Source organism: Phycodurus eques, chromosome 2 (assembly GCF_024500275.1).
Source record: "Phycodurus eques isolate BA_2022a chromosome 2, UOR_Pequ_1.1, whole genome shotgun sequence".
Lineage (NCBI taxonomy): Eukaryota > Metazoa > Chordata > Actinopteri > Syngnathiformes > Syngnathidae > Phycodurus > Phycodurus eques.
Window position 1 is genome coordinate 42,681,677 of NC_084526.1, and position 24,780 is coordinate 42,706,456.

At 43.8% G+C, this 24,780-nt stretch overlaps 1 protein-coding gene across 5 annotated transcripts; it reads left to right on the forward strand.

The window, feature by feature from the left end:
- The first annotated feature begins 985 nt into the window (after positions 1-985).
- Positions 986-24,087, forward strand: sema6dl (sema domain, transmembrane domain (TM), and cytoplasmic domain, (semaphorin) 6D, like). 5 transcript variants are annotated; one of them, XM_061670866.1, is made up of 21 exons: positions 986-1,106; positions 1,808-1,854; positions 6,934-7,099; positions 7,913-8,024; positions 8,997-9,057; positions 9,268-9,330; positions 9,439-9,540; positions 10,394-10,484; positions 10,721-10,840; positions 11,113-11,201; positions 12,806-13,023; positions 13,129-13,260; positions 13,841-13,996; positions 15,021-15,194; positions 15,511-15,651; positions 15,889-15,966; positions 16,051-16,109; positions 16,630-16,686; positions 17,148-17,330; positions 18,170-18,411; positions 20,501-24,087. In XM_061670866.1, the coding sequence occupies exons 3-21, from the start codon at positions 6,979-6,981 to the stop codon at positions 21,620-21,622; spliced, it is 3,321 nt and encodes a 1,106-aa protein (XP_061526850.1). In that variant the 5' UTR covers positions 986-1,106; positions 1,808-1,854; positions 6,934-6,978; the 3' UTR covers positions 21,623-24,087. The 5 variants fall into 5 exon arrangements, with proteins under 5 accessions (XP_061526850.1, XP_061526849.1, XP_061526853.1 ...); XM_061670865.1 differs by lacking the exon at positions 1,808-1,854; XM_061670869.1 differs by lacking the exons at positions 1,808-1,854; positions 17,148-17,330.
- The last annotated feature ends 693 nt before the right edge of the window (positions 24,088-24,780 follow it).

Here is a 24,780-nt window from a genome sequence, read left to right on the forward strand (position 1 = left end):
CGTTGCAGTACGTCTCAAGTCTTTTGTTGTTGTTGGCTTGTTTTTTATGCAATTCGAAACAAAGCGTTCGCAATAGCTTTGCTAACGTGAATTGACTCACAAAAAAGACAAAAAAACGTTAACTTAGCTCATGATAACAACTGAAAAAATACACATTACCTGTATGTGTTTTTTTTTTTTCAGATTAGATGAAGAATGGATCTTATAAGGTCACGGACGGGGAATATCTTGTTTCTACGAGCTTCCTTCTGTTGCTGTCGCTAATACTCGTCGGTTTGCTGCTGTCCCTGTTTTTTTGTTTATTATTATTATTATTTTTGTGGCACACATTATAAGAAGCCAAGGTCTCGATCAAGCAAAAGCTTGACTGGAGGCTTTTTACATTGCGTCACCGCAAGCGGCGGTTAAAACACAGGAAAGTTAGCGTGACAAAATTGGGCGTCGAAAGTGCAGATATGTCTTCAAAGTAAAAAGCGTGTGAGAAAAATCTATTTGAGAAAAGTCAAGTATTTGTACTGAGCACTGGATCGCTAGTAAACTTGATTGTAACGGCTGTCAAAGGTTTCAAAATACACTTAGGGCCACTTTCGGGGCGCTCCACTAAATACACTAAGAGCTTACTCCTCTCTCTCCAAATCCAAACATTGCGAGAAGATGTTTTAAGTAAGCAGCAGCAGCAGCAGCTCGCTTGAGCCTCAAATAGGCTGCAATGAGTTTTAACTTGGAGCAGTTGCTGACTTGAAGTTTGGGTGGGGGGGGCTTTTACACAGTGGGGTGCAATATGGGGTCACGCGAGAGGGAGGAGGGGTGTTGTTGTTTTTTCCTCTCTGCCTCTGTGGCTCTTGGAAAAAGAGGAAGGACGCCAGGCGCGAGAGCTGGCTGCGATGCAAGGGGGAGGGACCGAAGCAGGAGCAGGAGCAGGAGCGCCCCTTATTGGACCCCCCCTCCCTCGGCTCCAATGACACCATTTGCCGTGTCTCCTTCTTAGTTTGCTTTTCCTCTCAGCCGGGAGAAGTTGGAGCGACGCGCGATGATATATTCGCCTCGTTTATTCGGGGAGGAGGATTAGCGCAAATGGATGCACAATCGTAAGGCGTTCAGATGAGGTGAGCTCTTTTCGGCGTTGCTGCACAAACGCATGCGCGTATTTGGCCACTTTATGGCTGAGTGAAAGTGGAATTCGTGGAAGTGGGCAAACTGGCGAGCAGGAGCAATAGCTCTCGATTTGACTGTGCAGGAGAAACATTGCGCTGCGTTGTTGTTGTTGTTGTTGTTGTTTTTGAACGGCAGGCTTCGTACTGTAAGCGCTCGGTTCCGTTTTGGCCGCGCTTCCTTCGTGACGAATACGAACTTATTTGACTCTTTGTTCTTTTTATACGTCACTGATTTCGTCTTTTATGTTGGAAGGCCTGAGGCAATTGCGAGCGTTTATGAGACTAAATCCCTCCCGAGTTGTGAAGTGGCTCGTCGCTTTTTTTTTTTTTTTTTTGTTGCTCTTATGACTTATTATGACTTTTGCTCGGATGTTATGATCGTGTTGTGAGCAAAGTTAGCGGGGGGCGGGTCCGGTTTGTGGCACACAAGCGTGCGGTGGTCGCGGATCCGTTCTGAGCATCGGTCGTCACCACCCAACCGAGACCAAAAAGAGTCGAAATCAAGGTTTAGATGACGCGAACGCAGCCGGGAAACTGGATTTAACGCGAGAAAGCGTGTCACAGTGGATGTTAAGATGAGAGGAGTCAAACACGCTGGCTCTTTCTTCTTCTTCTTCTTCTTCTTCTTCTTCTTTTCATAAATGGATTACCAGAGGAATATTCGGACATTTGGGCGGATTGCTCCGTTCATGAGCTCAAGGTAGGTTACACTGCGATTTAAAAATCAATCAATCAAATAACTTCAATGAAATCTGTTCTACTCCGTTTTAGTTTGTCCTTGTGATTGCAATTTTTATCGTTGAAGATCAATCTCGCAATGGGCTTCTTCCTTCCTTTGAAGCAAAGCCGTACGCATACGTCATCATGTCGTTTGGTCCTAAATGTCACAGTGTCTTATTCACTCGTTTGTCCTCGTTTATCACTTGAATATGAAATAATGGCGGTAACCCCATTGAACCCTCATTGCACCCTCTCACTTTTGCTCATTGCTTTCGCTTTATGGTGCATTGAACGTTATTTCATTGAACGTTATTGCACTTCTCTCTCGCTGCCACATCATAGAAAAGCTCCATGGCTGTTGTCTTCTCCTCTTTGTTGTCTTTTGTGCTGGTGCCTCACGTGGACACTAAAGGCCCGTGAAAAGATTTACCACGGATGGAACTTTGAATGCCTTGACACCCCAGTTCGGACAACGCAAGCGCTTGCGGCCGCGCCGATGCATGGATCGTGCGCGTCAAACTAGTACGAAAAAGAATCCCTCCCCCAAGCTAGGACTATTACCACGCAGTGCATAAAATGAAATCATGTAGAGAATAAATACATACAGTAGTTTTGGTCATAGTTGGTGAAGAGGCATCTGGAGCGGATTAAGGGATTGGTGTAGAGTGCGAAAATCTGCCATTTGAAGGAATTAAGGCAAGGATGTGAGCCAAAGGAGTGATCAAACCGCTCGTTCTAAATTGATGTAAGCACCCAAAATGTTGAAAATAGCAACGATTAGAAGTCGTCATTTTCGTCCCTCTATAGTTTGGACAAGTACGAACTTGATGTTGGTTGAACATCCAAAGCAGCCGCGCTGACAGCTCAGCTTGTTGCCGTGCCTCGCCTCACCTCGCCGGCCGCCGGGTCAGAATTCAGCGACCAGAACGACCGCAGTTAACCTCTACTACAGTCAGCTGGAACCTGCGACAGCCACCGTTAAACCCCAAGGTTCCGCGTTAACAACCTCATAGACGCTCCCAACTGCTGCCTGAAATCACAATCGGTCTTCACGGGGACCGACTGATAAAAGTTCTACCAATCGACATGTTTCTATGGTTTGCGCTGTTCCTTCAACCCCCACCCCCCCCCCCCCAAATGTGCTCTCTCCTGCGCATAGATAAGGCCAGTGACCGGGGGTGGGGCGCCATTGTGTTGTGTGGCCAAAGCCCCCCTTTGTTTCCTGCTCACACCTGCAGCCTGGCCTCTTTGTGCACAACCACTGCTGTGTGCAACCTTCCTGCCAAGGTACACAAGAAAGGGGGGGTTAGCGCCAGTTAGTGGGGGCACAGGCCATTCGAACCTATCAAAAGTGATTCCAGGTTATTATGTTAACTGGAGTGAAAATAGATAGATGACAATTCTCGCATGAGGCTGCACCCCCCAAATAAATCCAACTAGGTGCACTCTCTCAGCCAAAGATGTTTCCCTCCGTCAGTTGTTGATGTGTGAAGTAGACAATAAACCTCAGCAAAATGATGCATTCTTTCGCAGCCGCAAGTAAACACTGTTTGGGATTTAACTGCTTGTGGCAAAGCACTCGGCCAGTGGGAAACCACCTTCGGACGCAGCTGCAGATGTGCAGCGCTACATGCAATTGACTGATTTATATTTCCGTTGCGAGCTTGAACACGGCCACTGCGTCACGTGGGGAACTGCGATTTATTGTGCAACGTTTGGGAAATGGTTTTGGAAGTACAGGGTGAGTTTGTTGCAAAGCTTGGCATAGCTCATCCAGAACCCAGGCGTGGCCTGTTTGTACTTGTTTTTTGCATCGCTGTCTGTATTTTGAAGACCTGAGAAGAGGTTGATTTTTTTGCCTTTCTAGCGCGAGGGTGTAAATGGCTCAAATTGGACCCGTAAGCGTAATATTACCCAGCGGTGGCCGATGTCTTTTACACCCACCCATCACATTCAGATTTGAGGCACGAAACGTCACACGCCGCTGATGTTTGCCATCTTTTTTTATGAGCAGCAAATCAGACTCCCCTGCAGTACGGTATCCAACTGCGCGGTCGGGGAGAGGTGGCGGCTGACATATGCCGGCGAAAGTGCCGCTCGTGGAGAGAATGTGTGTTAATCTGTCATTTTAGGATCGTAAATCATCTAAATCCTCAGCTTTTAACTACCAGAATTGGGCCGGAGACCCCTATGCCAAATCCACCAGACCCCCCCCCCCCACACACACACACACACACTCCCCTTCTCTCCCATCCCCGATTTTAAACGCCACGAGTTTGAGCCAACAATATCAGCGGGGAAGTGCGTGGTTGTGGGACATTTGAAAAGCCTGTAATAACAGAGGTAGAGCGAGGCAAGGCTGAATGGCAATGAGTCGCGTGACAAGCCCAGCGTCTCTGGGCTTGTTTGAGGCCTATATGTGCAGCCCTTGCACACACCACACACATGCTAACTAGAGGGCAGGAACCAGAGAGCGCAAAGGAATAGTCAATAGAAAACGTTCTGGGCTCGCTGGAGAGTAAGAAGTAATTTTAGATCGCTGACCTCTGGGTGTCTTGTGTTTCTGCTTTACATTAAGGGAAAGTGTTTGCCTCCGCAGTATGGCTGTAACGGTCTGGAGCTAGAGTTATTTTCCGACTGAATTGTATTTTGAGTTTTCCGTGTTATTTAGAGAAGGGATCTGAATTCTGTTACCCGTGAGCACGCCCGAGCTCGGCTCCGGTGCAAAGCCCGCAGCCTGTGTAATCGCACCGTAGAATTGACAGAATTCCGTACCCTATCTCGTACAGTAGCTCCACTTCCTCCTGTTGTTGGGCATTTGGTCTTGGATTTTAGCGTGAGCGCATTTGTTGATGAGCACATCTGCGTGGTAGTCAAAGTACGCTGGATGCTTTTAAGGAACACAAATGGCTCTCGTTCAACATCATCCCATCTCATTTAGATTAAGTTGCTTCGTCTCTATAAATCTGGCAGCCAGCGTGCTTGGAGGCTTGATGGTGTCCACGGTTCAAGGAAATGCCCCAGCATCATGTGTTAGTTTTACATACGTTGGCTTATTAGAGCCGAGACAATCTCAAGTTGGTCAAAAACATCAAACTCCCCATTCGACTGTTAAGTGGGCTAATGGAGATGAGGCGCAGGCAGCCATTTTCAGGTCTAGCATTACTCATAATGACACTGCTGTTTGGAAGGCCACAGCGTCCCACTGAGCACTGAATTGCCACCATTACGCACCGTGAATGACTGTAACACACTTTTAGAGCGGTCGATTGCAGCCTCACTTCAATCTCTCGCAGGTGACACGCAATAAGTTACCAAACTGAAATTGGATTATCAGTGCTTGGAAAAATGCGGTGGCTTATATTTACACGGAGTATTCGAGGCAGTTGGGTGCGTTGAGATGACTCAAACACTTGGGCGTACAAAGGAAAAAAAGATGGCATGCAGATGTTTTGTTGGACTTGGTCTACTTTTGCAGTAATTTGCTACTTGGGCACTGAATGGAAGTAAGTATAAATAAAGCGAGCGGATTTCGAGCGGTTTCCACATGACTGTTGTGAAAGGGTGATATGGTCTGCCCTGCTTCCTGTGTGGATCAATCAAGGCACTAATGGCCTGGCTCTGACACACTGGAGCAGGTGTGCTTTGGGGCTAATTGAAAAATGAATCATTACTGTTTGTGTGTGCGCACATGTGTCGGCCTTTGAGATACATTATGTGAAAACATGACGACGTATGTGCTCCCAATGTGCGGATCCCGGCGTGCTCCCAGCTAATCCGTGCCTTAGCCTGTGTGACGTCTCGCAGTAAATTGTTTATATCCGTTCAGGCCTTGCCCACATGAATAATTTGTTTGCCTTATGAATATTTGAAATGTACACCAATCATTTAGAGGCACAGCCTGCCTCTAAAGCCCTCCTCCAAACATTTCGTGCACATGCATATTACCTACAATACATTATAGGCCTATCCTGGTGTATTATATCTATATTATGATGAAGTATAAAAAAAAAAAAGGGGGGGGGGGGGGTTCACTCATCGCAATTACTCCCAATGTCAAAACAACTGAGAGTGGATTTGTCCTCATAACACAAAGATAGAGTGAATCACTGCAGTGCAATAAAGCGCTTTGGCCCCAAGGAAAGACTGAGCTAACAGAGCGCTAATAGAAGTCAGCTAAGGTCGCATGAGATGGCACACCGGCGATGGTGATGAAATTGCAATGAGCTGATCAGCGTTGAGCTTGGCCCCGCGCAAGCCAATCAAGAGCACAGATGCACGGCGGCAGCAGGGCCCGCCGTGCTCCTGACGGAGTGGACTTCCGTTTCACCGAACACCCGCTGAGACACCACGTCGGACTTTTGGCTGACCTTCTGTTAGCTAGCAGATGCGGGGGGGAGGTAGAAGGGACGTTTCCTGCTCTGCCAGCCACCACTGCTTTGCACAGGGCCGTGTGTGTGTATTGTGCTTGTACACCCACTGGCCATAACATCCACAACATACAAGTGCCTTATCAAATATAATCAATCCGCTTTATACACAGGCCCGAGCTCCAGGGACAGACAAACGAGGAAATAAAGTAACACAATAATAATACGGAGCGTTAGGGACTGGGCCCTGCCGTGAATACCGAAAATCTGCAAGTAATTGCCCACTCGAAAAGGTTAATTTCCCAAAGATGCCACAAGATGGCGACAATGCAGGTTTTTATGTTGGACTAAAACTAAAGAAGTAAAAACTAAAAGAAGCTGATCCCCTTACTTCGATATCATTTCTTGGATTGAGGTGCCAAAGCGATGTTTTTATGTTAGACATGGCTGTGGCCTGATACCACAAGATAGTGAATAGGTGTGTTTTGCAGATCAAAATGTTTGTCTGGAGTGAGCTGCACTGCATCAGACTGTTTCTAATATTTTGGTTAGAGTGAAGCGTATTCTACCAAAAGATCCAGGCGTTCTGTATTTGTATTTATTTTACCAATGGTAGATGGTGGTGTACATGCTGTACGTCTCCAACTTTGAGTAAGAGAGGAATGTTTTTTTTTTGTACCCGTCTCCAGGTAACATCTCCACTAGTGTGCAACAGGAAGTGTATGTGAGCAGCGATGGGCCACAGAGCCGCACTTCTGCTCAGTGAGCTGCTGCTGCTGCTAACAGCCTCACGCACTCTCCTCGCAGTCAGCTTCCCCGAGGACATTACACCCCTGGATGTCGTCGACGCCCACTGTGAGTTCACACGCGCACACGCAGCGGAGATGGGTCGCCGTTTCATGGCTGCGGTGTCACTAATAACGCCAACGGCTGATATAGCACCCCTCATTGTTGTACCTGCAAATGCTGCATGGTGTTTGTTTTTATTCATGAACCAATATACATTGCACAGAGCTGTAGCATTAAGTCTTTTCGTTTTCATCCAACAAGAAAAATTAAGAGATTTCTGCCGTAATATCGAGCGGCATACTGCTCAAACACGACTAATGACTAAACATTCTAGCTCTCTGAGTAATAACCTTCGTCAAATTGAATTTAATTCACACTAAATGCAATGTTTAAGTAGAGTGGCACTCAATGGAGTGCGTGGCTCCATCACGGTTGAGAAATCCAATTGTTATTAAGGTTCATGCATTCAAGCACTTCGAAATTAGGAAAAAAAAAAAAAAGAGATCCAAAATCGATCTCCGTTTAACAAAAAAAAAAAAAACTGCATGTGTACCTTTATCCAGTTAAAAACACTTTGAAGAATTTACAAATTCAGTGTTTTTCCTTGGCCTATAATGACCCACCGTGCCACACATCTTTAAGGAAATCAGTGATATTTCTTTGTCACTTTATAGTATAATACATTCCTTTTTCCACACCGGCTTTGCAGTGAATTTGGTCTCCACTGAGACACGTAACTGGTAAAAATATAGTATCAGTGTACGCCAGCACATCCTCCAAATCAATGAGTCAAATTGGATTAGATTTGTGCACGCACAACGTATTCATGCCAAATCAGCAGTCGCCTTTAATATAACAAGAAAACGTGTGCATCTGCAGTTTCACGGAGGTATCCCGTGTTCAGAGGCAGGCCCTCTGGTAACGAGTCGCAGCATCGCCTCGACTTTCAGCTGATGACCAAGATACAAGACACGCTCTTCATCGCTGGCAGGTATACTGAATATGCACAGATTCTCCTTCTCACACACACACACACACACACACTAACACAGAAATTCACTAACTCGCATCTTGGCAGGTAAACAGTGGTACTAGGGGGATTGGCGGGGGGAAAGCTCTTAGTGTTATTGGATCCGTGGCTTCTAGGCCGCCATCTGATGTATATGGTCGATATTGATCCAGCAAAACCGTCTTATCGCCCGAGCCTGATGCCCTGTCAGAGATTTCTTGGCATCTCTACGTCGATTTTGTATTTATGAGCATTGGGTTCATCTTAACTACCGGCCACTAGTATTGTAACAAGAAATCACCTTGACATCTACAGTACAACTGCCTCCCCCCCCCCCAACTAGTGTAATCACAACCATATGCATTGCTGGTGTCAGGTAAATCACACTGCCAGTTTTGGGTGTTCACATTATGTTGCCTGAAAGTAAAAGCAATTCATTCTTCCCAGTTGGGTGTTCTGCATTTGTCATAACTGGCACATCATCAAACCAAGAAGTGATGTCATGCAAAGTACAGACAAAATTCCGGTTTTAAAGCCAGTTGAACAAAAAAAAAAAAAAAAAAAAAAACAGGATTCAATGAGGATGAATTCTTAGTTGAAGTTTTGTTGTTTACATGAAAGACAAGCCGCTACATTATTTTGCTCATGATTGCCAACCGAGAAACTGAAGATCTCATGTTACCGCAAAACCAAAAGTTGTTTTTTGGGAGGAGAGTGATATCCGAATCAACAACAGATGTGAGGATGAGCTCAGCTGTAAACAAAAAGCAATCAGGAAAACGATGCAGATGAACTGGTTTACGATGCAACTGTAAAACAAGGTTAAATTGTGGCCCTGCTAATATTCAAATTTTATTTGAGTCTTTAATATGCACACTGGTTAACTAATCTTCTAAATATATCCTTTGTTCTGTTGCATCACTGAGATTGTGTGTGTTATGTTGCTGTCAACAGAGATCAGGTGTACCTTGTAAGTTTGAGAGAATCCTACAGGAATGAGATCATCCCTTACCGGGTAAGATTCTTGCCACAAGCTACTCTTTTGAGCCACAAATAAACACACACATAGCCATTCATCACAAACTAGGCTGGTTGTAAAATGAGAGCGTTGAAAGGAGAGACGTGTGTGTGTGTGTGTGTGTGTGTGTGTCTGCATTCCTGTTAGTGCACATGCATTTAGCATGCAGGGTTATGTGTGTTAATGCTTCACAATTTGGTTCCATAGAAGCTGACATGGCGATCAGGCCAGGCTGACAGAGAGATGTGTGCTGTCAAGGGAAAACACAGAGTAAGTATAACTACAATTCAAATGGCAACTGTTCCTTTAGTGCTACTTAATGACTCCTGCTAAAAAAAAATACAAAAATACCTCAACACACTCATTGTCTGTTTCTAGGATGAGTGCCATAACTTCATCAAAGTGCTGGTTCCCAGAAATGACGACCTGGTCTTCATCTGTGGCACCAATGGCTTTAACCCCATGTGCAGATACTACAGGGTCAGTATGCATGTTAATAGATACAGCGGTGCCTTGAGGTACAAGCGACTCGACCTACTAGTTTTTCGAGATATGAGCAGAGATATGGCAGTGAACTCGCGTCACTTCACATCAAGCAGCAGCTTGGTAGATTTTGCAGATTTAGCGCCACGCTCAGCTGAAGGTTACTGTCAAACTAAGCATAAAACCAAGAGAATTACTCATTGTGTATTGAAATTAAGCACAGAACTGAGCCTTTAAGTACACTATCTTAATGCTGATGCTAACACACGGGAACTATGGGGCAGTGTTGTAACCCTTTAAGGAACAGATATTTGAACACAAACAGTGAGGCAACACATTTAGACAGACATGTTACAATACTGACAGGCATATATCCTTAATCCTCAGCGAAGAACGACTAATAGTACTGCTGAGGAGTTGTGACGTCTCCTATGTATACATTGTGTATTATGCTGCTTCAAGCTCGCCAAGGCACACACCAGGAGAAGCATAATGTTCATTGAATTGAAGCAAAAAGTGTGACAAAAAGTTGAATTCTTTACATTCTATATAATTATGTCATTACTGTGTGTTTTTATGAAGTACAATAATATACAGTGGAATTGTTTCCCCATTAAAATACACATTACAAAAAAGATTTTTTTTGGGAGGGGGTAGAATGGATCAATGGGATTTCCATCCAAAAGACGCCCCGTGCCTCAGAAACGTTAAAAGTTGAGGCGCTAGTAAATCACGGTACCATTTCAACATGGGTTATTACAGCACATTTGACTGCACCGTTTGGATACATTCTTGTACATATTTGCTCTGCCCGTCTTTGTTAAATGTGTGCGCTTGTTCCTTCTTTCAGCTGGATAACCTCGAGTTGGATGGTGAGGAGATCAATGGGCTGGCACGGTGCCCATTTGACTCCAAGCAAACCAACGTTGCCCTTTTTGCAGGTGAGGGTCAAACGCAGCCGCCTACACACAGAAAAACGAGTCTTTCTGCAAAAGAACTAAGATGTTCCTACTTATGCTCTCATTATCACCTCCGTGTTTTTGCTGCAGTACAAATGTGCCTGCAGCTAAAGCAAGTCAGGCCAATTAAAGCTTGCAAATGAGGGGGAGGGGGGGGATTAACAAAAGAAGAGCGTCGTAGTCCAGCTTTTGTTGACTGTGTTTCGTTTGTTTTGTAGAGGGGAAACTGTATTCCGCCACAGTGGCCGACTTTCAGGCCAGCGATTCTGTCATTTATCGCAGTATGGGTGACGGTTCCGCCTTGAGGACCATCAAATACGACTCCAAGTGGCTTAAAGGTAAGCGAGTGCCCCCTCACTACATCTTTCGTTGCGTCCATTTTGCCGATACTACGGCACGGCATGTTGTGTGACGGAGCCGTTAAGAGTTTGTGATAGAGAGCTCTCCTTGTCTTGCCAAACTCCTCGGGGGATATGGCCTGCTCCCGCTCAGGCAATCTAGGTCGCTCCCAGTCATATACAGCCTTGTACAAATCCCTGAAATATTCAACATGCGCACTGGTGGTGACGATGCAAAAATACTCTCAACTCTCTGCCTGTTTCTCCCTCAGAACCTCATTTCCTGCACGCAGCCGAGTATGGGAATTACGTGTACTTTTTCTACCGAGAGATTGCAGTGGAGCACAGCAATCTGGGAAAGGTAAAAATAGTCCAAAGGTGCCGATTTAATGCACTACATTTTCTGAACAGATGCTGCATCCAAAAAAGATTGAAAGTTCCTCAATTGCATTCATTTCTGACACAAGTGGCCCAAGTGGCAGTGCCCATTCATGCGATTACGGTACACCGCGTTAGAATACAGCTGAAGTTTCAACAGTCTGGGTTTTCTGGGAATATTTGCCTGACGTAAAAGCATTACACAGTGAGGGGATTTGTCTCCCAGAGATTCCGCAGTCCGTATCTGCCTCCAAGCTAATGCCAGGGCATTACAATGTTCTGTGTTCGATGCCAGCGTCAGATTTGACCAAGGCCCACCCTGAGCTGGTCTGAGGCCACCATCCTCCATCAGTCTCCACTTGATGAAAAAATGTCAGTCCTATTCGTAAACGGGTGACACTTGAACTTCGATGGGGGTTATCTAATCAGCAATCCCCAGATAATTTGCTAATATGGTGTCACTCCCCTTTGTATGAAAGTTGGCGAGGAGGTGAGAGGGAAGGAGCTATTTTTGGGCTTACAAGATCTTGAATTCTATCATGTTTCTCACCTTCTTTATCACTTGGCTGGCACTCGTATTGTGAAAAAAGGGTTTAACAGACGGCGAGGCATACAGTACGCCACGGTGCAAGCTTTTATTAACTCAAGGCAATAACAACACTCCCGGTCTGCTTGGCAACACTCAGGTAAGTTAGGGCAACATTGGCGTGTCACATCCTGTAAAAAACGTCAGGCCTTTAAAATAAAAGCACATCAGTATAATACGTTTCAGCACGCTTTCTTTGGCCCTGTGGTGCTTTATTTAGCAGTCACACTCTTTGTGCTTGTGTGTTGAGTGGTTTGAGTTGAGTTGTTTATAATGTGCCCAAAGAAAGTGTGGTGAAACTGTTACTATACTGCGCGCTTTTATTTTGAAGGTCTGACTTTTGACAGGATGTGTTACGACACCAACGCTGCCAGAGTATTACGAGCAGTTAATAAAAGCTTGCATTTTGGAATTCGCCTCGCCGACTACCTTTTACACAACTTAGGAAATGCTGGCTGAGTCACAGGTTTTTCGTTGGGACAACATTTAGATGAAAAAATTCTTTGAAAACATAATCGTACTAAAAGTAGGGCACATGCAAACCAAGGTTCCGCTGTACAGGGGACGAGATCAATGCAACATGTGCTTTGAGGTGGCGATTGACATAGTTGCTTCCATTTGTTTTTTCATGAGCTCAATTGTGTTTAGTATTAAAAACTTATGTGTCAAACAAAATTGGCACAGCAATTTAGCCTGACGGAAACTTTTGACACACATTATCTTTCCGCAGTTGCACAATCGAACACACGTCGCTTGGTTCCATTAGGCCAGCCAGCCATTTGATGTGCTTTTTAATGCGTGGCCTCGATCAGGGTGGGCAGTTTCCGCACAAAAAGTCATGAGGCCTAAATAAAAGTGTCTTTTCTCGCTGTCCGCGTTGAGCTGCAACAGAATGGAGAGATGCATTATTTAGTGCACTGAAAGTGTTTTTAGCGACATTCACTCAGCTTACTTCCACTTCCTCCCGGCTCTACCCTCGCTTAAACACTCGCTCCTTTTAGGTGGTCTACTCTCGCGTCGCCCGGATCTGCAAAAACGACATTGGCGGGTCGCAGCGTGTTCTAGAGAAACATTGGACATCTTTTGTGAAGGCGAGGCTCAACTGCTCTGTGCCGGGGGACTCCTTTTTCTACTTTGACGTGCTCCAGTCCATCACTGACATCATCAACATCAACGGGGTCCCGTCCGTCGTGGGTGTGTTCACCACTCAGATGAACAGGTGGGCTGTGGCTGTTCATGGCTGATGGATGTTACTAATTTCAAACATGGCAGAAGGCTGTACAGTGTTGAAGTATGGCCATTTAATCACTGTGCTTCTCCGCAGTATTCCAGGGTCAGCAGTGTGCGCCTTTTCCATGGCCGACATCGAGAAAGTCTTCCGTGGTCGATTTAAAGAGCAGAAGACTGCTGACTCCATATGGACGCCATTTTCAGAGGAGAAGCTACCCAAACCTCGGTAAGGATCTTTCAAAACCTCTGAAAGGACCAAATCAACATTCAAAATGAAATACAAGAAACACATAAATATATTAAACATGACCATTCTGTGGCACTTGACTCAGCAGCTGCTAACCAGTTGTTCTTTTTCTGAACCTTTTTCTTCTGTTGGGCCAGTGAAATCAAATATGTTACCAGGTTATTAGCTGTGACCCAGCACACGCATTCACCATCTGCTGACGATTAAATAATTAATTTGGCATAATTATACGATGATGCATTTTGAACCTGTTAAGCACACGTACAGTATTTCCAGGCATACCCTGTGTCTAAGACAAACATAAATAAATAAATAAATCTACAAAGCACCTCATTTCCCTGGTGAATCATTGATGGAGGATAACCATGCATATTATGCATATCTAATGTTTCCGGCTGAGGCCTTTTTTTGTGATCTAATAAGCACCTGCTCCCCAACCCTTTCATTTCACTTTCCATCCACTTCACTGCACATGATGATCATCCCCCCTGCTGTGCGATGATCTCATGAGCTGCTTTTTGACCTTTTGCCCTCTGTGCATGCGAACTCTCCATTTTAGACCCGGGTGCTGTGCAGGTTACGGTCCAGCTGCATCCTTTAAGAGTTCCATCGAGTTCCCGGATGAAACCCTGCAGTTCATCAAGTCCCACCCTCTCATGGACACAGCTGTGCCTTCCACTGGGGATGAGCCCTGGTACACAAAGACACGTGTCAGGTAAATATCCCAAATATCATAATTAAATACATTGGTCTTATTAGGGTCTTGTTTGTAACAGTAACTAAGAACTCCACACGGGCCAAGTACGGTATGTTTTAATTCTACTTTTTAAAAAAAAATTTTTAAAAAAATAGATTTATTATCACCATATTAGTTTCCAAACATGTTTTTTTTCGGTTAACCAAATGACAATCAGAATCAGAATCATCTTTATGTCCAAAAAAGACACAAGGAATTTGTCTCCGGCAGTTGGAGCCGCTCCAGTATGACAACAGTCAGTCAATTGACAGAGAACACTTTGAGACACAAAGACATTGACAAAAAAAAAAAATGCATCCAATCATAAAGGAAATATATGTTAAAAACTACAGTACTGCAGTGCCTGCAGGTCAGTACTGAAAAAGTACTGAACGCAGCCACTACATGAAGCAGAGTAAATACATTAGGGATGCTCCCATAGCACATTTTTCAGAAACTCAAATTTTTCTTAAATACTTAAGTACTCACTAATACAGTGTCCAGATACTTGATAATGGCATTTCTGGAACACGCCGTGTTTAACTCAAATAAAAGACGTTTTACTTGTCATTACAACATGACAACATTAATACAATAAATCTCATATGATAAAATAAAATGAATCGTTACAACTCTGATCATACATCATGTTAACAAATGTTAATTTGGTCAGTAATCCATTTTGAAATACCATAATGTATTTAAAGAAACAAGACAAAAACACACTTTCATGTACAAAGTGTACTTGAATGCATTTCACGCAGCCAGCCTTCCCGCCTGCATTAATTACATCACAAACGGCGAAAAATAACGTAGACACAAAACAAAATACAACGAAACTGACAGAGGTGCAAGGAGTTACGTACAACACATGAACAACTACAAATTAGTCTACGGCGTAAAAAGTGGTATCGGTGCGTACAGTGTTTTTTACGAGTACCGATAGCGATATTGGTACTTATCTGTGCATCACTAAACCACATGGGCGCATGTGGTCTTCTAGGTACAGACTGACTGGGCTGGCTGTGGACAATGAAGCAGGCCCGCACAAGAACTACACTGTGGTTTTCATTGGTTCTGAGTCAGGGGTTGTCCTCAAAGTTTTGGCAAAGACCTCGTCCATGTCCCTGAATGACAGTCTGCTTCTGGAGGAGATAGATGTCTTCAACAAGGCCAAGTAAGGAATCATGCACTTTTCACCCCCTCTGTCTGCTTTTGTTTTGTTCTCTTTTTCTCTACTCCGTCCGCCTCATGGCTGAAGAGTCGGCAACTATTAACTGGAGCTTCCTCGTGTCTGTCAGATTTGTGCGCATTCAATGTTTGTTTGTTATAAATCGTTTATTTTTAGATCTATGCATCATTTGCAAATGCCAAGTGTTAAAGCCCTGTTGATGATGTGAGAGAAAGCTTATCCACCTAGCTGGTGATTAAATCCTTATTGAAAGAGTAGACGCTAATCTGATGCACCTTTGATTTCCCTTTCCCTTTCCCAGGTGCTTGTCTAACCACGACGACGATAAGCGTGTCCTGTCGCTGCACGTGGATAAAGACGCACATAGCCTGTACGTTGCCTTTTCAAGCTGCGTCATTCGAATTCCCCTGAGTCGCTGTGAAAGGCATTCTTCTTGCCACAAGTAAGTGACGCTCTGATACGCACTTAAATTTGCTTTTTGCAGCTATGCAGTCTACAGGTTTGTGCCTTTACTGTTTTGTTTTGTCCGGTTAATGTTATAAATGGAGGAAGGATCAAAACTTTGCCCTCTATACGGGGGTTAATGTTCAGCAACTAACTCACAAATGATTTGATTACGGCGCTCTTCCCGGAATGATTAAATGGTCAGGTGATTTGTGCGCGTGTGTTTTTCTACCAGGTCCTGCATCGCATTACGTGATCCCTATTGTGGATGGAGGCCTCAAGGAGCCTGCGAGAGGATACAGCCTGGTCTTTTGTGAGTTCAAGCTCCAGATTTAACATAAGGTATCTTATTAAAAATCGAGATGATAAAAAAACTTCACATTTGTCTCGTTTTCAGGACGGGCTATGAGCAGGATATTGAATTAGGGAACACTGGCCATTTGGGAGAGTGTCAGGGTAAGACTCATCTTCATACCACTTCATCTATCCTCTGACACATATCTACAATGACAGACACACACACAATACAGACTCACACAAGTATTCACGCCAGTAACTTGCCCCTACATACTTGTAAGTCTATGTTGGGTACTAACATCTACATACAGCGAGTACATGGCCACTTGTAAACTAATGCCGCAAACATGGACATGTACCTTCAAGGCTCATGCTCAGCTGGTGCAAATGGTAGAGGTCTTAATTATAACAATAATAAGTGATGGCCAAAAATGTAACCATTACTGATTTTATGTTGAAATACCTACCTTGTCAATTGTACCAACTGACCATGACCCAAGCTGAACCTCAGTATTGATCAGAACCAGAGGACATTCTTTAGTGAAACACTGTTAGTGAGTGCTTCATATCTTTTATTCAATAGCACTCGTAAGTTTTTTATTAAAGGGACTTTTTATTATTTTTTTTTTTTTTACTTCTGAATTCCCTAATAATGTATTGTGCTTTTTAATTCTTTTAGCATTTTTGGGTACTACATCAGCGCCAGATTACAAATCATTTGGCGACCCTACCTCTGGTTAGTTTGATCTTTTACTCAAATGGTTTATTTTCCCTTGAGTTCAGCATCTCTAGCCCTGTCTCTCCACCACTCATTCATTGTCATGTTTTTTTTTACCAACAACAAAACCCCCGTGAATGCAAGTCATCTGCTTCATTTTAACCGTCACAAACAAAACCCATTTGCCAGGTCACATGACTGCCTGACTTTTCACTCATCACTTCCTGTTCTGATCACTTCTCCTGGCATGCTCACCCACCGAAACATCTACAGTGTTGTGTAGCAACTCCTCTTTGAGACTCTGTATCCTCTCCTTTGTCCTTACTAAATTTTTGGAACAAAAATGTCAAAGGTTTAACCATGATTTATTCAAACACTAACTTTTCTAATTCACATTGCCCATGCCTACTAACTGGGATGATGACAGTGTGCTTTATCAAAGTCTTCACCATTTGTTAACAATTTGTTTGTCACCACAGACATGGAGTTTTCATCAGCACCAGTCACTGTCCTGCCCAGTGGGCCCATACCTCCCCCAGTACTCATTCCCACTCAGAGCCCCAGCTCTGGGCCCGGTCCAGAGCTCTACGGCTCAGGCTTTGTGCTGCAGGATGACCCGGCCACCTCTCATTCTTTAGACTCTCTCCCAGGGGGGCAAGAGGGTAAGGCCCGCAGGGAGCCAGCCAGCATGCTGCATTGATCTGATAGCTGCCGACCACTGACGATGCACGCTGATGCTCGGAAATATGCAAATACACACATCCACACTATGGCAGCTATCTAGAATAGATTAAAAGTACCACATTTATGTTTCATTGTCTTTTACTCTATATTTACACTATTTTCCAAGCTTTTCTTCCTCTTTTAAAGACTTTTTCAATCGTTCATTGATTTTATCTGCAGAATAGACTCTAGCTAACACTAGCTCTAGTAATAGTTTACCCTGGCTGGTATATCATTGGCTGGCCCTGCACTGCCCAAGCCAATGGTGGACACACAGTGGATGAACTAACTCTTTCAATGTCTGTGGTTACTAACAAACTTCCCGTACAGCATCGACAACTTCAGCCTGTGGAATACAAACATGACTCCGATTGCTCCGCTGACAAACTTCCTGCTGGTTGATTTCTTGGTTGGAAAGATTGATTCAGCTTTCTGATGATAGAAACCTTTGTTGCGCATGGATCAAGGAAACCAATTCTCCTTTCCTGAATTAACAAATCTCCAATGCAATCTCCAATATAGATGGTTGCATGTGTATGGAAGCCTAAATACCTCTACCAATAACCACATCTTCCTCATCTGATCTATTTGCAAACGACTGGGTACATTGTTTAAGAGGAGATCCAAGAGATGAAACTCATGCACAGTTGTGTTCAAGCACAAACATTCACATTTCTGCTGGTTAAACGTTGGGAGGGCAAAACAAAAAAACAACGCTTCACTGACCACTTGACTTATCTCAGCATGAGGTTAACCCTCCCTTATTGTTTGTCTGTAGGTGTGTGGGATATCCAAGCAAGTGAAACCAGCCAGATGGTCCACATGAACATCCTGATCACCTGCGTGTTTGGTGCTTTCCTCATGGGTGCCCTGCTAGCTGGTCTGATTGTCTTCTGCAATCGGGAATCATTCATGCGAAAGCAACGGCGTGTCCACAAGGATGCAGAATCCGCTCCATCCTGCTCGGACTCTGCTGGAAGCTTCGTCAAGCTCAACGGCCTCTTCGACAGCCCTGTAAAGGTACAACCCTTTAGCTGCAACTGTGACTGGAGATGACGAGTGACTCGACTTACGTTTTTCAGGATACAAGCGGTCGCTGCGACAATTTTTGGCTTTGACTTGTAAGCGCGGACTTGAGATAGGAACGCTGTATGATAGCAGTGAACTCAACTAACTTCACTATATGCACCACTTTGACAAAGAGTCAGCAGTTCTTTTAAAAAACGAGGCTTCAAGTTGTTTATTGCCACTCTGTTGGGTTACTGTCAAACTAAACACAAACAAAGAGAATTACACCTTTTGTATTTAAAATCACCACATAGCTTAGCTTTTCAGTCCGCTAGGTTAATGCCAACACTAAATATCGCATCTTTGTTGCAGTACTACAACCCTTTAAGCAATGGATTGAACACAGACGGTGTCGCAACACATGTAGATAGACAATATAACAATCATCCTTCACGAAGAACAACTAATATGAGTAGACTTTACACCGATTTTATCGGCCTGATCGGTATCGGCCGATAATTAGCATTTTTTGATGATCGGCTTTAATGTCATAATTCGCCGGGCTCCGCAAACGACATTTACTCCGCGTCGCCATCGTGCACAGTATATATGAATCCAAAAGCTATAGTCTATTTTTAGCCTTATCGCGTGTCTTTTGACGTATGTCTTGTAAATATCTGACGGCCAATAAAGTTACTAAAAAAAAAAATGTCGAAGGTGTGGAACAGACAACATGTCTGAGACAGACAACATGTAATGTCCTGATCAGACTACAAGACACATTTGCTCTTTCATAATTGCACTATGCCAGACTGCTACGATAAAATCTCGTATTCTGATACCACCGCATCCCGTCTTTTACGATCAGTGGACTTTATCTTGTCAACTCAAATGCGACCGGATACACTTGTTACCATGGCGACGACAACAAGAGTGGATCGCGCCGACTGTATTATAAGGACAAAAAGGGGAAAACGTGTATTGGTTGTGTTGGTGCTCAGGAGAGGAGAGGACGTTCATGTAGGACTTGCTTCGAGGTATGTTCACGTACTTTGAATACGATACGGCTCGCAAGCAGGCAACAAAACGTTATGTAGCCTAGCTAGTGGTAGCACGAACGGTTGTACGTAAACGTGTCGCCGTTCTGTCGAATAATGCTCTAAAGTTTCGGTGTGGGTGAAGTAATTTAAAGTAATTTCATTACAGTAAGTAAGCACCCATTATTTCTGTCATGCTGTAATGTTGGTTTGACCTGACTGATTAGAATACACGATCTGACTAGAGCAATGATTTCCAACCTTTATGGATCCAAGGAACATATTTTAACAATTGAAAAATCTCACGGCACATCAACAAATGAAAACAGTACAAAACGTGGAGACATTAATTACTGTATTTACGTCCTGCCATCTAACAGAAGACCATTCATTTGTTCTGTCTGTCACTATGCCTCACTGGGATAAATAGAGGAACAAATATACATTATTTATTGTAAATATAATTTTTGGAGCAATTAAGTATATACAGTAAATAAACAGGTCATTTAAATAGACACATTCCTCCATCTTGTGATCGGATCGGTGATCGGCTTTTTAAACTCGCTTATGGGCGATCGGCCCAAAAAAATCATGATCGTGTAAAGCCTAAATATTAGTGCCGTACTGATGAGCTGAGACGAGATTTCTCAATGAATAGTATATCCGTTTGTCTTAGACTGCCCCAGGTGGCCAAAGCTGGCACACCAGAAAGAGCAGCACAATTGCATTCAATTGATGCAGTGTCACAAAAACTGTATAACTATTCTTTTTAATTCTGTCATTACTGTGTTTTTATGAAGTACAATATTATAGAGCGCTATTTTGTCTCATAAAAATAGACCTTAGCAATTTGTGTTGCTTTTTGGGGGAATGCTGGAACAGATTAACGGCATTTTCAGTCCTTTCAATGGGAAAAGATGATTTAAATGTTACGTTTTGAGTTATGAATGTGGTCATGGAGCGAATTAAACTTGTATCTCATGGCACTACTTTGTAAAAGGATTTAAAACACTTCAAAGTCTTAGTAAATCATCCTTCCTGTTTTTTCATGTTCATGTACACAGGAATACCAGACCAGTGTTGATTCTCCTAAGCTGTACACCAACCTGCTGAGTAAAGACCTTAAAACGCCCAATGGTGACACCAAGACCATGATCCTACGGGATGGCTGTGCGCCCCCTGAGTTGGCCGCTTTGCCAACACCCGAGTCCACTCCTGTTCTTCAGCAGAAAGGCTTGCAGCCCATCAAAAACCAGTGGGAGAGGGACCACAGGAAGGTCAGCGGTCCCCGCAAAGAATCCAACTCGACAGCCAAGAGTTCTCAGCTTCTTCTGTCTTCACCCGGTCCACCCAAATCCAACTCCAACCAGCCTCACCTGGCCCTGGGACATTCTCACATTCCCAGTGCTGTTGTCCTGCCCAATGCCACACATGACCACCCATATTTTGACAGTGGAGATGATACTTTACCACATCCTTCTGAGAAGAAGCTCAAGAACCCAGACACGAAAGGAAGTAGGAAAGACCAGAAGCGGTCGGTGGATGCGAGGAATGCACTAAATGACCTTTTAAAACATCTCAATGACTCTGTGGCCAACCCTAAGGCCATTCTTCACGAGGGATCGGGGCCTCGCCCTCGACACCTCATGCTGGAGCCCATGGAGGAACTGACAGAACTACCTCCCAGGGTGCCAAGCCGCGAGGCCTCCTTGTACTCTCCTTCCTCCTCCCTGCCGAGGCACAGTCCCACCAAGAGGGTGGATGTCCCTTTGCCCACCACTCCCACCACGCCAACGGGCAGCCTAAGCATGGGGGGAACCTTGGAGAGGCCGAGAGGGGGCTATCAGCTCCAACGGAGTGCCTCTCACAGGCACTCCTTGTCCACCTCAACAAATGGGGTGACTATGGGGGTATCTGTGTCTCGCCAGCACAGTATGAACAGAGGGGGTTACATGCTCCCAACACCCCCCTCCAGACTTGATTCCCATGTCGGAATGATGGGTGCAGGAATGCACTCGCCCAACCCTCCCTCTTTATCGCGACAAAGCAGCTACAGTGGGCACGGCTCGCTCCCTCGCACAGGACTTAAAAGGACCCCATCGCTAAAGCCAGATGTGCCCCCTAAACCTAATGGCTTTTCACCACAGACTCCACAGATGCGAGTGGTCAATAAGTACAGCTATTAAAAGAGCACCAACACTTTGGCGTGAGCTCTTTGCCTTGACAATATAGCTTTGAGCCTGGATGGCTTGGCTATGGATTGGGTTGACCCCAGTGTGTGTGTGTGTGTGTGTGTGTGTACCAACCTGAGGTCTGTTCCCCTTTAAGAGATATGCACGCTGACTCACACTTCAGTTAAAAGGGAGAAGAAGGAGGAGGAAAGAAAAGAAAAAAAAACGTGTGGCCAAAGAAACTCCTCTGATGTTTTTCATTCTCTTGATTTCCATCCTGCTCGTCATGTTGGACATTTGGGCTTTGGTGTCACCCGTTTTCACATTGATGTACACGGATTAGGACACCACAGCAGCAGCCGCCACAGAGTCCGTCTGTGTGTGAGGTACCAGGTTGGAAACAGTGGAATACTTGAAGAATGGGTCTCATTTTTCACTGCCTTTGAGCACTGTTTTCCCATTAATGTGAACTGAACAGAGAGGTAGGCCATGCTTTTGTTAGAGAGCTGGTGCAGGGCAACGGAGAGTAAACCTAATGCTGTAATTATTAGGTTCAAATAGAACAAAGACAAATGCAGCAAGCATACAGAAGAGTAAATGACGACGTGTCTTGTCATTGAGCGTGTTTGAATCTGTGTAGGCTGATGTGAAAGAAGGAGCGTGTACTGGCAGAACACAGTTAACCCTTGGCACTTCAAGAGCGGTGCCATGCAGACGATGCACCTTAAAATCCATACAAGACCTAAGTCACTGTCTTGCTGAAAAGTGTATGGGCTGGTTTTAAACTGAGGTGAAACCGTTTTTGTGTCATTTTTAAAGTATTTAAAGGTGATTAGGTTGGGCTACTTTTAAGATGGTCACATTGGGTTATATATTGGTACAGGGACACTTAACTCACTGGGATATCCTCAATACATTTTGCTGCTATTGGTTTGAGACATAGCTGTTTGGGTTTGCTGCATTTAGTAGTGTACCAGATTGGGATGACCCTAATATGGGTATGCACATTTTATTTAAATTTTTGTTTTGAAATACAAAGAGTAGCCCTTAGGTACCATTTCAACAACAACCAAACACACTGATGAATTACCTGATCTAACAGCTACTATTCTTGTTCGGAATCCTACTGCAGAGACGTTTTCTTGTCATGTAGCAGGAATGCATTTCTCTCATTCAATGAAATTAACACCAATGAGCCCTGTGTATGCATTTGGCAATTTCTCCAATACTAAAACTAAACATGTCTTCCTCCCACAACCATTATATTGGTTACATTACTAGACAGACATTGGAATAATATGACTTTTAAGAGCTCATTCTACTTTCTGTGTTGGTTCCATTAGCCCGCGTTATCATTCCAGCTTCCCTGTGAGTGGCCACTGTACAATCAACACAACATTTACCAATGTGTCCGGATAAGTCATGCTGGGAATGACAAGTTTGTGTATATACTTAAATACTATAAATGAGGAGTAAGCATATTTTTAGGCAAGTGAACATAAACCTGTGCATTGTGTGCCTTATTCTCAAAATTACCTACCACATACAGTATAATATGGGCAATGTCAACAGTTCTCAGTTTGTTATTGCCATTTATGATATAAATCATTTCATTGGCCAAAAGTGTTGAAAATTAACTACCTAATTGTAATGGAAGTGATGTGGAAAACGGCTTGACCCACATTCCACTTTTTTTTTAGGTTTTAAAAGAATGGGCATTGCTGGTGTTGACTATGTATTAATCCGCCACATTGAGGTGCCATGCAGCGAATGTATTTTCTGACAGCGGGACGTAGGTTGTTTAGACCTTGCACTGTGGTCCAGTCAGCTCAATTCAGCACATCCTGCCTGCAGCCACCGCATTAACACGGTGTCCACGCGAGAGCTGTTACCGTTGCAATTGGTTGAGGTTACGCAGAATCTCAAATTCAATTTAGTTTTTATTGGCCAGTTGGGATGAGTTACGGAACGATTTAACTGCATACTCCATATGGGTGATATCTATCCGAGTGTCAGCCGCCTGTTTAGCCCAAAGCCACATTTTGTTTTCAAGTAATGATTGTATGTAAAGACTTCCTTCCAGCCAGTATTGGGGCTCTTTTTTTGTGTGCGACACCTGCAAACTGACACACACGAACATCCTTACAACATACACTGCTTAACTGCCTTGTACATTGCAATATGAACTCTTTTTTTTCAGTTGCAATCTAAATTGAAGCCTTTAAAATTCAGTCGAAGCTCTACATGTGCAGAAAAAATACATGTTTTGGTCATGTCATTTAGATTTAAATGCTGTGCAAGATGGCGATACAAGGCCAGGTGTATATATAGGATCGCCAGTATATTTGAGCGTGTAGATAATGTTTTAAAGATGTACTGTGAAAGTGTAAATAGTAATGGTCTTTGTTTCATATTTTTTGTTGATTTTTTTTGACACGGCATGTATAGTTGAAATAAATCATTACTGCACCGAAATAACATGTAAGGAGTGGTTTGTTACTTTTTGATTTGATTGGATGAGCTGTGTCGCCATGGTGACCTAAATATATTTGCTTAAATACTCCAGCGGCTGGAATATATCCCACTGGTAGGATGGATGGAAGAATGGTTGGTTGACTGATATGGTTTTATCATGTGATTCTGGTTCAACAGTATGCAAAATCTTGCTTGAATGCACATTGCCCCATCCGAGCCATCAAGTGTCCTTTGAAGGATTACGAACTTCAGACTATATTTCTAGAGCAGGGTTGTTTTGAAGTTTGGGACAAGCACCGGCTCAACCACACCAGAAAGCGTGTGGGAAAGTTTCCAAAATAGAATGTTCGTACAGACACTAAACATCTGGACTAACTACTGCTCAGAGCAAAATATCTAAGACACTAATGAACTGTGGAGGAATGGATACACACCAGCACATGCATACATTTAAATGTGTGCAGCATAAACATCAAGAAAACGATATGACGTGAAAGTGCAGCTGTGGACAGATAAGATTTCAACAACAAAGGAGAAAAGGGAGATAATGGAATGATAATCTCAAGTGTTTCAGTGTGGGAAAATTAGGTTGTGATAACCATCACATGCCCTGATGAGTTCGTCCATGTACAGAACTCAACCTTATTTATAGAGCACTTTAAAAATGCTTTAACAGTGCTGTACATAATAAATAGCAA

Coding starts and splice junctions, on each gene's coding strand:
- sema6dl (XM_061670866.1), top strand. CDS start 6,979: ATGGGCCACAGAGCCGCACTTCTGCTCAGTGAGCTGCTGCTGCTGCTA. Junction 7,100..7,912: donor GGATGTCGTCGACGCCCACT/GTGAGTTCACAC, acceptor GTGCATCTGCAG/TTTCACGGAGGTATCCCGTG. Junction 17,331..18,169: donor TCTCCCAGGGGGGCAAGAGG/GTAAGGCCCGCA, acceptor GTTTGTCTGTAG/GTGTGTGGGATATCCAAGCA.